General features: G+C 42.8%; 1 protein-coding gene across 38 annotated transcripts in view; it reads left to right on the top strand.

Moving 5' to 3' along the window:
- Positions 1-14,102, top strand: part of LRRFIP1 (LRR binding FLII interacting protein 1) — a 116,782-nt gene that overhangs the window by 41,707 nt on the left and 60,973 nt on the right. For 30 of the 38 annotated variants that reach the window (XM_069782096.1, XM_069782095.1, XM_069782097.1 and 27 more), the window contains exon 2: positions 8,720-8,806. In XM_069782096.1, coding sequence (XP_069638197.1) covers positions 8,720-8,806 — 87 coding nt within the window. Of the gene's footprint in view, positions 1-192; positions 543-8,719; positions 8,807-14,102 lie in introns of those variants that run through there. The other 8 variants (XM_069782073.1, XM_069782064.1, XM_069782067.1 and 5 more) reach the window with 7 other exon arrangements.

Genomic DNA, 14,102 nt, shown 5'->3' with positions numbered 1-14,102 from the left:
TGTGAATATATATTTATAAGCACCTGTGCAAGTGCTTCAGAATGTTATCTTCCAGAGAAGCAGCTCGGATACGCAGCCCGGAGGGCGGACGTACCCTGCGCAAGGAGTCGGCCGGTTGTTGCTGGGGGTGTTACCTTCCTCGAGCATAAAAAGGAGGTTACGAGCTTTGAAACCATTCTCGGAACTGCTTCAGGGAAGCTTGTTGCACGGCTCCGGTGGGGACGTTAGAATAACCATCGGTGGGAGCAGCGGCGAGCGTGCCGGTAACGGAAGGAAGAGCACCAAGCGCCCTGCCTTCCGCCGCCGAGTCCCCCTGAACCTGGGCGCGGGACCCTCGCAGCCGGCCGCGGGGAGCACCGAGCGGGGGGCGGCCTCCCCCCGGGCCGGCCCCGGCAGCGCTCCGCCCCCGGCGCCGGGCCGAGCCGAGCCGAGCCGAGCCGAGCCGGGCGGCTTCCGGCAGCGCAGAGCGGTGGCGGGAAGGAGGGGCCGGAGCCATGGAGGATGCGGCGGCCGACTGCCTCAGCCCGGCCGCCCGGCAGCAGGTAAGGCGAGGCGGCGGGGACGCTCGTACCCACCCCCACCCGCGTCGGGGGGAGTCCGCGGGAAGCGGGCATCGGGGCTTTGGCCCCAGCAGGGAGAGCGGGCCGCGCGGCCCGGCGCTCCACGTGGTGGCGGGGTCCGGCCCCCTGCGTGCCCTTGCACGGCTGTCAAACCGCTGAGCTCGGCTGCGCGCCGACCCTCCTTCCCGCAGGCTTCCCCTCTGCCCGTGCCCTGGCTGGCTGAGCTCAGGCGGCGTGATCCGGGTACTCTGGAGAGCGTGCGGGGGTCGCGGGGCTGTGGCACGACTGGGAATTTTAAGTGTCCTTTTGGGCACGGCGTGTCATTCACAGCAGCTCCGCAGAGGTGAGTGCTAGTGGGCTACTGCTGCTGGCAGCTGCAGGAGGTAGCTAACGCTTTCCAGTGCACGGAATTTTCTAAGGCTCTCTTTTAAAAATCAGAGACTAAAACGTAAGCTACCTACTGCTCAGGTTGGTGTCGGAGCAGATACATGCCAACTGAACCTGTTAAACGTTTTCTAAATAAAGTTTCAGAACAGCCCCCTGTGACCATGAAATGTTAATGGGTGGATTAGTCATCTGTTGACATAAACTGTCACTCCGGTTCACCACTGTCACTGTATGAACGGGAGAGGGGGTGTTAGACAAGCCCATAATGGGCCTGTCTGTCTAACCAGCAACACTGGTACCTGGGTATTAGAAGGAAATCCTTAGTTTATGTGTAGGCTAAGGTTCATGAACATACTGCCTTTTAATTCTAATTTGCATTTAAGAGAAAGGTGAAGAGTTAAGCAGGATGTGGACTGACCGAGCCCTGCATGATTCATAGGCTCATTGTCATATGATTAAGTGGTACAAAATATGTTTATAACTCAGATGCAAAAAACATCAGGTAGATGTGCTGGTTTGACCTCTAAGCATAGAAGTCATTTATAGATGCTCTTGTTTCGATGCTAAGGAGCACGTGATAACTCATGGTGAGCTCCTGGAACTCACTGTTTAGGTCACCTGTTAGTCAAGTGGAGATGGGAAAAACTGTTCCATGGGTTAGCACTAGTTTTACCTGATTGGTCAGCTGTGTTACAGGAGTATTTCAAATCAGATGCTGCTTGTCTAAATAGACTTTAAATTCTTTAGAAGTACAACAAACCATATCAGACTTCTTTTGTCTGGTGAAGTGTATAACTTAAGTAAATAGAGTGAACAGTTGTATAACATTTGAGGGAAAGCCTTCACACACAGAGTACTAGAATGGGATGGCATCGGTCATGAAAAATTATGTTTGCCCTGACTTGCTGGCTGTATCTTAAGCATGTTGGCAAAAAGTCTAAATTGGCCTGAGAATAGTTATTGCAGAAGTACATAATAGCAGTTGCTTACAGTGAGCAGGTGTAATTTAGTCGGGCAGACTTGTGCTTTAAAGTTTCTCCAATAGTGGGATCGGAGAGCTTTCTGGGTACGGTTTGGTGCTGGCAAACGTGGCAAACGTGTCAGTCCTCCACAAAAATATGATGCTAAGTTTGATTACTAGTCTTAGAAGCAGATAATTTTGAGTACATTGGAATTAAGGGGTGCTTTGTATAGATGGAAAACTCGTATGTATGTAGCTATGTGGCAAGTCAACATAGTCATTTTTCACTGCTCAAAAAAGCAGCATAATTTCCTGTCTTTGTTGGCTGTTTCTTGGCACTTCCAGTCAAACAATGAACTCTTGGACTTTTCATAAGGGAAAAGCTCTGAGAATGCACACCTTCAGGATGTGTGTCATTAGCCTCTACCTAACCAAATCACCTAAATAATTCTTTCATCAAAATGATAATGTATGCGCAGCTTCCCCAACGCTGCGCTCAGGGCCCGGAAGCCGTTGCTTCCGTAACCATTGTGCATTATACATTGGCCCTGGCAGCGCTGGCTATGGGTGCAACCCAGATCTCACCTCGTCTTGCTGAGTGGTATTTAAAAAGGGTGTGTATGTGGGTAACTTCTCAGCAGTTGCAGATCTCATACTCCCAGTTCTCTCCACTGCCTCATGCTGCAGACAGCAGAAGATGCTTCTTACGCTTTCCAGCTGATACCTAATAGCTGGTTTGGGTTTTTTTCAGATGCAGTTGTACTTCAGTAGTGAACCAGGTTACAATCTGCTTAATTTTATCCTGTTCAGAGCTAGACGTGCTGAACTCCTTAAGGCAGGGTAAACATCTGCTGCTGCACAGGACTGGATTTTTATTTTAAAACTAAAGTGACACTTAAGCAGGGGTGTTGATTGCTGAGCCAAGTGGACCAACAGAAGCAACGAGCATTTTGCAGTGCAACAGTACACTTGTTTTGGGGCTTAGTGGCTATGAATCATTCTGGGCAACTGCAATAAAAAGACAAAAATGCAGGATGTATAGTTGTAGTATTTGAGCGAGTTACATAAATGAAAGTGATTGTTTTTCAGCTGGTGTGCATTTCCGTGTTCATCTCGGCAGTATGGTTGCCATCTCCTCTTGTTTTGCTTATGGGGCTTTACAGAAGCCCCTTAGGAGGTTTGGTTTGGTTTTTTTTTTGTACGATGTGCACAGTACGGTTGAAGCTGCCAGTTCTCCTTGTCAGATGAGCAATACTTCATAAAAGGGAAGTTACAAAAGCTTTGTAATGAGTGCAATTAGGCTTCGTATTTTTATTCTTCTGTTTTTGCCAATGATCTGTCACTTTTGATTGAGGCCTGTCTTGCTCACTGAGTCACTAGTGAATTTTAGATGATTTTAAGCTTACTTCCTTCAATCTCAGTGATTTTTTTTTTTTCGTCTTGAATCCGTTGAATAGTTATTAATGCTGGCAGCCTTGAGACTTTCATTTTAGCTTTTGTAGTCTGAATGTCAGAAATCTGTATGAACTTATTGGTGGTTTCATGATGTTCAGCTGTGTCTCTTGCAGGCTATGGTGTCTGTCTCTGCTACTGCCCTTAGAGGTGACTTGGGTTTGGGCTCATGATGAGTGCTTGGGCTGGATGAAGGCCAAAGTCATCCAGCCAAAGCCTGTTTTGGTTTAGTCAGCCCAGAGAGAGAAATGTGAAGTTAAAGTTGCTGCTTGCAGGGTATGCAAGAAATAAAGGTACTTATAGCACAGAACTATTAGTATGAAAATGGAGTCCAAGACTTTCAAAGAGTGTGGTTTGACAGACAAGTTTAGTCATGCCCCTGCTTTTGAGGAAGAGGTCCATACTAAATCTGACACTCTTATGTATTACTCTAAAAGTCTGTAGATGACAGTGGAGGTCGTGTTATGAATGTCCATGCCATGTGGCTTGCTGTTGGGGTAGCTACTCCTGTCAGTAGCTGAGCTATGCTTCTGCACAGGAAAATCTGTATGTAATAGTTCCTGTTTGTCTCCCACACTTGCTGCAGAATTTGCTGGGCCTAAGGGTTGCTACCAGACTTCTGGTTTGACTTGGATAAAATCACACACAGTAAGTGTTAGGTGTGGACTCATCCCCGCCCTGATCGATTTACTTCCTCTGAGCTCATGAGCGATGCCAGGTTTGTCACTAGTACCACCTATGGAATGTCAGAAACGATCATTCAGGTTAGGTAATTACCAATTAAAGGATGGTAGAAAGGGGATTATGATGGGCACAGGTTGATCATTTAATGACCAGCCTGATTATAGCATAATACAGTTCTGCCGTGTTGGAAAACACCCTCCGAAGGCTCGTGTGTAGCCTCAGATGAGTAGGGTTTGGAAACACTGAGATAGGATATTGGACTTGTGTAGCTGGGGAACTGGGTTTGCTTTTTGTCAGATGAGGACTTTCCTGGGTGTTCAGGAGCTCTGACTTACCCTTCCGCAGACTCGAGGGGTCCTGCTTTCTTAAAGTGCTGAAGGGAGATGGATGACGAGTAAAAGCATGTTAAGTCTTTCTTAACCAGCCTTACCCAAGGAAGTGAAGTAAATTTTATTTGGTAGAAGTGTTTGGTTCATGCTTAATCATTATCTCAGTGCTATTCATATCACTGATCCCATCAGAGACCTTTCCTTGTCATATTGATCACATCATTGCATTGAGAATTTTTTCTCCTTGCTTATTTCTTGTCACCTGTAGTCTCATTTTGCTGAGCTCATTTGCTCAATTTGTGGATTTGAAAACCCTTTAGGGAAGAATGGCCTGTTTCTTACAAACTGCCTTCGTCCAGCACAAATGAGCTGGTGTTTTTGTCAGGAACCACAATGAAAATAACTGTGTAATCATCTAGGTAATATTTGGACAACACTGAGAACATGTTTAAAAATGTAACAGCTAGTTTACTTTACAGTATTTGATGCAGAATACCAGACCTTAAGGTAGGCACCATCAGCAGCCTTCTGACCTATAAGCTGAAGGTTACTAAGAAGCCAAGAGCCAGGCTTTTCATGGGGGTGTGTGGCAGGAGAATGAGACAGTGGGTTTTAAATTGAAAGAGAGCAGGTTCTGATGTGATGCGGGGGCGGGGAGTGGTGGTGGAAATATTCACTGTGAGGATGGTCAGGCATTGAAGCAGGAGCCTGGAAAGGCTGTGGAGCCACCATCCTTGGAGGTTTCCCAGAGCCAACTGGACAAAGTCCTGAGCAACATGGTCTGAATTTGATACTGACCCTGCTTTGAGCAGGAGGGTGGACTGGAAACCTCCCGAGGTCTCTTCCAGCCTGAACAATTCTGTACTACTTTGTTTTGATGTGATAAAAAATGAGTTGCTTTAAAATACAAGTGTTCTGGATGGAATAACATTGTGTTGACTTCTTGCAAAGGTACCGGTAGGGTATGTGCTAATGGCAGAATTTGATATGTTAAAAAAAAAGTTTAAAGGTTATTTAAAAGGATCCAGAATATATTGTTTCTCTTGTTTGTATTGAAAGATACTTAATGCTGAAGAGCCATGTGGCCATTGAAAGAAAAAGTTCATGAATAAAAAATAACGCTTGTTCCAGATGTAAGCTATTGTTAGTCAAAGATGCTAAGTGAAAATGCATTTTTACTCTTGCATATCTTAAAGTTTGCAAATTGGCTTTGCATGAGGAGGTGGAGGAGCTGAAATAGAATAAATTAGAGACACCTCATGGACTGGCACTTAGAAATGAAATGTATCATATGTGTACTCTATCATTTACTAGGATGTTACACAAAGTAAAATTCATCTAACTTGCTGCAGTTGGTATCTATGGAACTGGCGAGCCTTGTTATTCAGGGAGGCCTTAGAATAATTTGCTGAACTTTTTTTTTCCCTTCCAGTTTTCAAGTTGCTTAATTTCATTGTATATTGTGCTCGCTTCTGGATAATATGTAATTCTGCAACTTAGCTAGCAAGCATGTAAATCATTTGGCCCTAATCATACGAGGAAAACAGAAGGGGAAATACTTATGTGTGTGTTCAGCACAACATCTGAATTTTACATAAAGGCATAGAGTTTTTGTAACGTGAAAGCTCAGGTCATTAGTGAAATTCCTAAGGACAGTATCTACAGTAATTTTAACATCAAAATAATCTTGTTTCTGTCTTTTTCTGGCAGGTGGGAAGTTAAGATAGACAGTTCTGTGCTGTTTTGTGTATTTGCTTATGGAGACTTTAAGGTCCTTTGTTTTCCATATAGGAAAAATACAGCTAATTGTTTGCACTGATGTTGTTCTTCACCCAGATCAGGTGCAATTTTTAAACTTATGTACAGAGTTAAGTTTGTTTGCTTTCATTTTTGCCAATCATTTTTTCATTTTTTCTTTCTTAAGACTTCTTATGGTCTGTGTGTCAGGATGAGGGAACGCATCTTTAAACCGTAAGGAGTCAAAGGTTTTGCTGAAAGCTGTATCTCCTGTTCCCTCTCTCCCCAAAAAAATCATTAGTGAGCTGGAGTCCTCAGAGCAGTACCCCTTCCTTGGGTTACATGCATGTTGTGTTTGAACAGCTACTGGCTAAAGGTGGTGGTTCTTACCTGGTATCGCATGAATCACTTGGCAGTGTCTTGTGAAGAACAGCCCGGAGTGGTCCTTGTCTCTGACACGGTCCTGTATTTACAGTGGTACTGATTGTGGGGTAGACTTAAAGTAGTGCTTCTTGAGGTAGTGCAATTTATTTTCAGATAAACAGAAATGGATCATGTCAAGTCAGTATCATACTTGTTTCCAGTACTGTGATTTCTTACCTTTAGCATACATCTTAGAGCATGTTTATATAGTGGGTGGCATAAATGATTTCAAACATTGCAGGTAAATCATAACACTGCCTGGCAGGGATTTCACCTAGTATTTGCCCAGTGGTAGAGCTGTGGTGGTTTTTTTTTTGGTTTGGGTTTTTTTGTTTTGTTTTGGTTTGGTTTTTGTTGTTGTTTTTGGTTTTGGTTTTTTTTGGACAAACTGCTTCAGGTTGGTAAGTGCTCTTGAAGCCATGGTCCCTTGAAAACACTTGCGGTAACACATGCCTACACCCTGGAGCCTGCCATCACTTGGCTCTGTAAGTAACGACACCGTGTGATGAAGAGAGGGGATGGTTTTTGGGTGCAAGCATGGAGGTGTGCTCTAGGTACAAGAGCATGCGTGCGTTTTGCAGTTTCTGTCCACAGCAGAGCCAGTTACCTCAAAATTCAAACAATGAACTGAAAAGAGAGCAGTGCTCTGTGCAAAACCAACCTTTTGCTCTTTCTGCCATGGGCATTTTTACCCTCTGAGAAGGTTTTTCTGTTACAAGTAGTTTTTCAGGTTGAAGTTGTTTGTGTTGCAAGAATTAGAAACTCTGTTCATTTAAATAGATTGTATTGGTGCACCAGGGAGCTGCAAAAGTTGTCAAAAGGAATCTGCCTGCCTACCAGTTCGAGTCTAGGAGCACCGCAGTAAAACGGGGGAAAATGTCAATAACTGAACAATGGTGGTATTTAAGGATTGGGGCTGCTTGTGGTGGGGTTTTGTAGAAGGTGGGTGATGTGAATGTAAATTTTGGCCTAGTGACTGTATATTTCAGATTTTGTTATCGTTGGTGAGGATTTAAGATCTACAGCACTGCAAGGCTCCTAGTCCTCCTATTCACCAGCTTGTGCTTGGTTCTCAATAGCCCATTTCTGTTCTTTTTTGGCTTTTTTCTGTGTTTTGTTTTGTGTTCTTGAAGGTTGTGGCCCTTTTCTACAAGTTTGAGTGGTGAATATACTTACAGAAAGGAAAAGAAATTACACCTTTCTTTTCTGGTTTTCCTTCTGTTTAGAAGTGCTAGTGAAAGCACTGGCATTTTCATCTTCTGTATGCTTAACCTTGATATTATTGCAGTTTTTCCTGTTAAATTGGGTGCTGTGCTTACAGTAAAAGGTTTCGGAAGCAGAGGAGTTGGGTGTAACGCCAGGGTGGCTAGCTGAATGATGCCTTTTGCTCCTTGCTGAGCTATTCTGAATTACGCTGGGTAAACTGCTCGCAGTCATGCTCTACCAAGCCTGAGCTAATTTTACATTTTTCTCAATAAGACTAACTGGCTTTGCCTGGGATTAAAAGCAGAATATTAAAAATGTTACTGTATAGCATGTTCCACCACTTCCAATTGGGCTGAAATGAAGAAGCACTGTAGATCTCCCGAGAGACCTGTTGGCAGATTTCCACTCCAGAGAGGTTTGGACTTGAATACGGATGTCTGGAGACTTTGAGTTAGTGCATTTTCTCAGGTTCCTTACTCCCTAGCCTCCATCATTTCAGCCTTAGTTGTGCATAGTCATGCTGAACAGCAATGTTTACCTAACTGCTGTGCCCATGTATGTGTGCGCAGTGTCAGTGGTTAGGAAAAATGGCACATAATGTGTTTGCTGTTGGTCAAATTAATTCATCAATAAAAAATAATCTGCACTGCAGGAAAAAAAAAAAGAAAGAGAAAAACCCACCTTTCTTAAATAAATCTCGCTGCTTCCTCTCTGTCTACACAAATAGTAATTAAAGAAACACAGAGCACTTGTAAACACAACTGCTAACTGAGGGTAGTGCCTACATGAGGGTGTATTACCTGCCTGTGAAGCATAACGAGTTATGGAAGGCAGGGCCATTACTTGCAATAGAGAATTAACTCCTACAGGTGTGTTTACAGTTCTGCTGAGTCAAGTCTCCTTATTTCATGCCCTGCTTAACAAGTGTGTTTCACGTTGAATGTCCAGCTTTTATTTCATTGCTGTGTTCCCATTTGCAGGCTGAAGCAAGACTCGCAGCAAAGCGAGCAGCGCGGGCAGAGGCTCGGGAGATCCGAATGAAGGAACTGGAGAGGCAGCAGAAGGAGGTATGGTAAAGGCTTTGGGGGGTGTTTTGATCACCTTTCCTGAATATAATCTGAGATTGTGGAACAAAGAGTTAATCTATATTTTGTTGAAACATTAATAGTCTGTGTGGAGCTAATATTGAATAGCAAATAAAATAACCTGGAAAAAATACGGATTGTGGCAAGAATTTTATCTTGGTGAAGCCAGTATAATTATTCACAGAAAATACTGGTGGTTAGTTGGTAATCATTGTTTAATATTAAACTTTGAAGTACGCAGCTTGTTTGTGTGTGCATTGGAGGGGTGGATTCTTATCACTTCAGTAAAAATCTAATGAATATGGAAGACTCTTGGCTGTTGTATAACTCCACTTGTAAGTTGTTTTGCTTAATTGCTGTGAAGCTGGCATTGTGGTCTCCACCGTTTTGTAAAAATGATCGTCTGCTGTGGCAGAAGTAATGGTAGAAACTGAACTTGGCAAAACATTACCTTCTCCAAAGTGTTTGGATTAAATGCCTGGTGTAGTCTCTCCCAAATTCTGGAAGAGCTAGTTGGTTTATACCATCAGCAAAGTTACTGTGCCTCTACATGTCAGTGTGTGGGAGATCATGGGCTTCCAGTGTAGGAATGATCTTAAAGACCAAAAAGTCTTGTTCTGCTCCCGCTGTGTTTGACAAGTAGGAGCTGTGCTAAATGTCACTCCACTCCAAGAAACTGAGAGCAGTGTTTGTTTTGAAACTCTAGAAGCTGAACTAGTGCTATTAGAATGGGGCTACAAGCATGGGTTGGCATAGGTGGACTAACCCAGAAGGGCTTAAAACTTTTATTTGTTCATGTGCATTTAATGAAACAGTGGAGTAGATGTAACAAGGCCAACAGTGATAGTAATTTAATTTTTTCAAATAGATTTTGAAGGAAAGGGATGAAGTAAGGAGTTTGGGGTCAGGGTGTGGGAATACGTAGTAAGAATAAATGTACATCTGTGCTTTAGGGTGCAGAGAAAGATTCAGCTTAGCTTTTAAACAGTGAATAGGGATGTGATAGCAGATTAGTGTTGGTGCAGGCTGCAGTAATCAGCCTGCAAAGGAAGCACCTGGGCAGTTTGCCCAGGCTCAGCTTTGGGCTGGAGCGTCTCATCTAGTTGAGGCACGTCTGGATGTGTCTTAGCACTCTGTAGCCACAGCAGGGTTACATGTACCTGCAAACACACCAGGAGTAAGAGCTGTGGGGAAGCATTGCTGCAAGCACTGGACTTATGGCAGAGGGGAACCTTTTTCTGCTACAGTTACTTTTTGAAGGATGTTTCTTGCAACCTGGACTGCAATCAGAATGCCTGGACTGCAGATAAGCGTTGGTACTGTCAAGCTGTCTGCCGTGCCTACGGCCTGAGTGATGGGAATTGCTGAGCAGCCTTTGGAAGATCCGTGGTAAACAACCGCTAGGTGTTTTGTTTGGGCAGCAAAGTAAATATGGGTGTCAGTGGTGTTAGCATCTAATTTGCAGATAACTTTAATGGAGCCGATGACCCCTGTGAAGATTAAAAGCTCATGCTGCAGAGGGTGTCCTAGTAAATTGAAATTTTGGTGTGAAAACTAAAGCTTGTGTGTGTGCTCCTGCAGTTAATAACTGAAGAGCTAGTGATCTGAAAATCTGTGAAAACTTCTTTGTATAGGTAGAAATTGAATAGTACAGGATGTCACTGTCAAACACCAAATTCAGTGAAAGCTAAGCCAGACTACAATCTGTTTTGTAATTCAGTGGCATAAATGACATAATGTGACTACACTTTTATTTAATATTTTGCAAACTTGGATATTCTGTAACTTTTTTTCAAATAGCTTAATCTCAGGCCCCAGATGCAAGGTAGAGCTAGTGAGGATGGCTGCAGGAAGTTTTTCATTGCCACAAGTATCTTGCAGATGTAATAAAAGAAAACGTAAATACAGAAAATCCCAAGCAGCAATCAACACAAGAGTTTGGCAGCTACCCTTTCTGTGGAGGAGAATGTACTGTGATACTGGTGTCCATACTGGTTGTCTGCCAGCTTCGTTTTCCTTTGCAAACTTTTCAGAGAAGTAAATAGCACATTCCCACTACTGCCACGTTGAATAACCAGAACTTAAAGCACTTGCATTACTACTTCAGGAGGTTTTTAGAGCCAGTTATGGGAGTTAAAAAGCAATAAATAAATTTATTGCATGTGTGTGTACTTGTTTATGCTTAAATCAGTGTACATGCCCTGACAGGCTTCTTGTGGAGCATGGCTTACTTGAGAATATATTTACATTGTTGGTCTGGGTTAAAAGTTTGCAGATGCTACTGTTACAAGCTATAACCATGGCAGTATAGCTCTTGCTCGCAATGAAGTAGGGTGTTTTAATGATTTGGATTTGGACTAGAAATTGGCTCTTCTCCTGCCCACCATCTAGTATTAATGACATTTCTTAATCTCGTGCTTCATTTTCCTCATTTTAAAATAATTGGGTGACTTTTGCATCATAAGTCTACATATGTGATTTAGCTAATGTTCTGCTTGCCATTACAAAAGAAATATCAATGCAAAAGCACCAGGTATCTGAGATTTTTGTTCTCTTAGGAATGCTTCTGTAGGTAAAATGAGCAGCAAATTCATTAGAAGGCTATTGAAATGCCCTGTGCTGGTACTGTTGGCTAGCATACGTGAAGAGTGCACCAAAGATTAGTCAACTGTGTAGTAAAGCTCATAGGTAAGTGGTGAAGACTACATGATATCATACCTAGCTCTTCTTTTGGCAGGAATTATTTAATGTAAAATGCATAATTGACAACAGAAATTGCTCTGCATAGTCTATTCTTTTGGAAATTTAAAATTGTATTCTTCATCAACCACACTATTGATAAGCTCCTTTCCTTTCGAAAGGAGCATACAATGAGAAGCTTGTGGCAGACAGCTTGGCTTTTAGATGATGGTGAGCATGCTTGCTGCAGGTGTGGGCTCAGCTCTTGCTCAGGCTGCAGTACTTCTTGCCAGTGGTCAGTGCTATTCATCTTGTGGTTTGTGTGCTCAGAGGGATAGCTTTAGTAAACTTGGTTTGAAATACAAGGTGACTAACAGTTCTTCTGGAAACTTAACGTGAAGCAACATACTGCTGTAGTAGAACAATAGTTGCAGAAATTATATAGCAGAAATAGGTGGGCTTTTGGAAGAAAACACTCTGAAATGCAGTGTGAGATGTGGGAAAGTTACTGTGGAAGGCTGCTGCTGTTTGCTGTGGTGGGGCAGGATTGCAGGTGTGTTCCAGAGGCAGTATCGATTCATCACCTGGCATCACCTCATGCCTGACAGCAGAAAGAAGGATAAGTGTGCCAGTGCTTTGGTGTAGGGGTTGGTTTGTGGGGTTTTTTGGTTTTTTTTCTTTCCTTCCCAGGAGAGGAAGGTAAGAAGGAAGCATGAGTACAAGTTTCATAGGAAAGTATAAAGTAGGTAGGTAAATGAAAAGTGTTTTCTGAAGCTGAAGAAAGAAAATGAGCACAAGAATCAATATCTGATACATGCTAATTTATGACGTTCAGGGTAGTGATCACTCTTGAATCACATATATGTATATATATTTACATATTTAGTAGAGAATGGGTTCCTGGTCATGAGGGTCTAAGAAAGGCACAGATCTAATAAACATAACTGCTTGAATGTTTCTGACTTCTTATTCTGTGCCGCTTTGTTGTTGTTATCCACCAGAGATGTAAATAATTAATCTGGAGGTTACGGTAGGTTTTCTGGTATGCTTCCATGCATAGTAAGTCAGTACAGGAGAGCTCTCATGCGAGGCAGTGCCAATGCATGTTCTAAGCTGAAAGGATGATTATAGTAGATGGTACTTGCTCCCTTGCCTGCATCCATACCACTGGGACCCACCCAGATGGTGGGAGTCACAGCAGCAATGGGTCCTGTGTTTTTTACCATACCATGCTGCCATGGTCTTTAAACATGGGGTTTACAATTCAGAGTCTAAGGCCAGTCCGTTTGGCTTGTACTGTAGAGTTGTGTTTGGTAATGAGACAAATGCTTGTGTGCATAGAGATAATTATTTTTAATTCACACAGAAGAGTGAATCAGGAGTTGTCAGCTCAGTTTTTCTGAGTAACAAATTATTAATTCTTGCGGAGCTACCAGGTAAAATGGAGAGAAGAATTTTTTTGTGTGGTTTTTTTTTTTTTCTTAGAAGCTTGGTGTAAGATATGTTAAAGCTTTTTTTTCCAAGAAATATTTAACACTAATGTTTCAAGACATATAAAAGCTGCAGCATTAGGGCTAACTGTAAAGAACATTTTATGTAGGAGTACCTTCTGTGTGTTCTTCTGGCAAGACTTTAAATGTCTCTTCGAGGACTGACACTTGGAGACCACAATTTAAGCTGATATTAGTGCCTGAAGTGAAAAGAGAATGATCTCCTCCCACTCCTTCATCTGCAGGATAAGATTTGTCCTTGCCAGTACACACAGCAGATGAGCCTGTACTTCTAGTTCAAGGCAAGTGCATTGTGCTTGTCTCCTAGCTTCATCTTCAGCTCTCACTTTGAGGGCATAGCACAAAACTTGCCTTTGCTATTTTGTAAATTTGTTCTTTACCAGCATACTCATTTGCACATACTTTTCCTCCTTTGGATTCATATTTCTTTGGAATAAAATATGTTACCAGTACTGTCTGTTGTGGGTTTCTTTTTTCCATGTCAGTTCCTTGAGCATGTAGTAAATTCAGTAAATATACTAAAGTCAAGTTAATGTGGGGAAAAGACTTGCAAACACTCTTGATCTGCTCACCCATCCTGTTGACTGTGACTGGGGCCCCTTCTTCCCTTGCTAGGATTTGGTGCCTGCAAGTCTGATCTGAGTCAGCCAGTCCCATGGTGCAGCTGGCATTTGGGATTGTTTGAAGCCATTTAAAATCCCAGGCAGTGCAGGAAGAACTAGAGAAAAGCAGAATTCGCATGGCTTGAATGGGAGGGGAGAGACTTGACTATAGAACTTGTTGCTTACATATGCAGGGAAGAAATTCAGGAGGTTTGTGATGGTTAATCTGTATCTTTCTTATACAACCAGCGTGAAGATGCAGAGGAAAGTTTTTGGAGAGGGATGATGTTGAAGGTGTTTTTAGTAGATTCTGCATTTCTGCCTTCTGCTGCCATCTAACCATGCTTCACTGGCTTATTCTGTCCCATTCTAAAGTTGTTTCTGTGAAACACTATTTTTGTGGAAAACCTCATGAGATGAGGAAACCAGGAAAGCAGTCTGCTGTGGACAAAACACTTTTTTTTTTTTTTTTTAATTCCTTTTTTG

Source organism: Haliaeetus albicilla, chromosome 4 (genome assembly GCF_947461875.1).
Source record: "Haliaeetus albicilla chromosome 4, bHalAlb1.1, whole genome shotgun sequence".
NCBI lineage: Eukaryota > Metazoa > Chordata > Aves > Accipitriformes > Accipitridae > Haliaeetus > Haliaeetus albicilla.
This window is presented reverse-complemented; position numbering and strand designations above follow the sequence as displayed.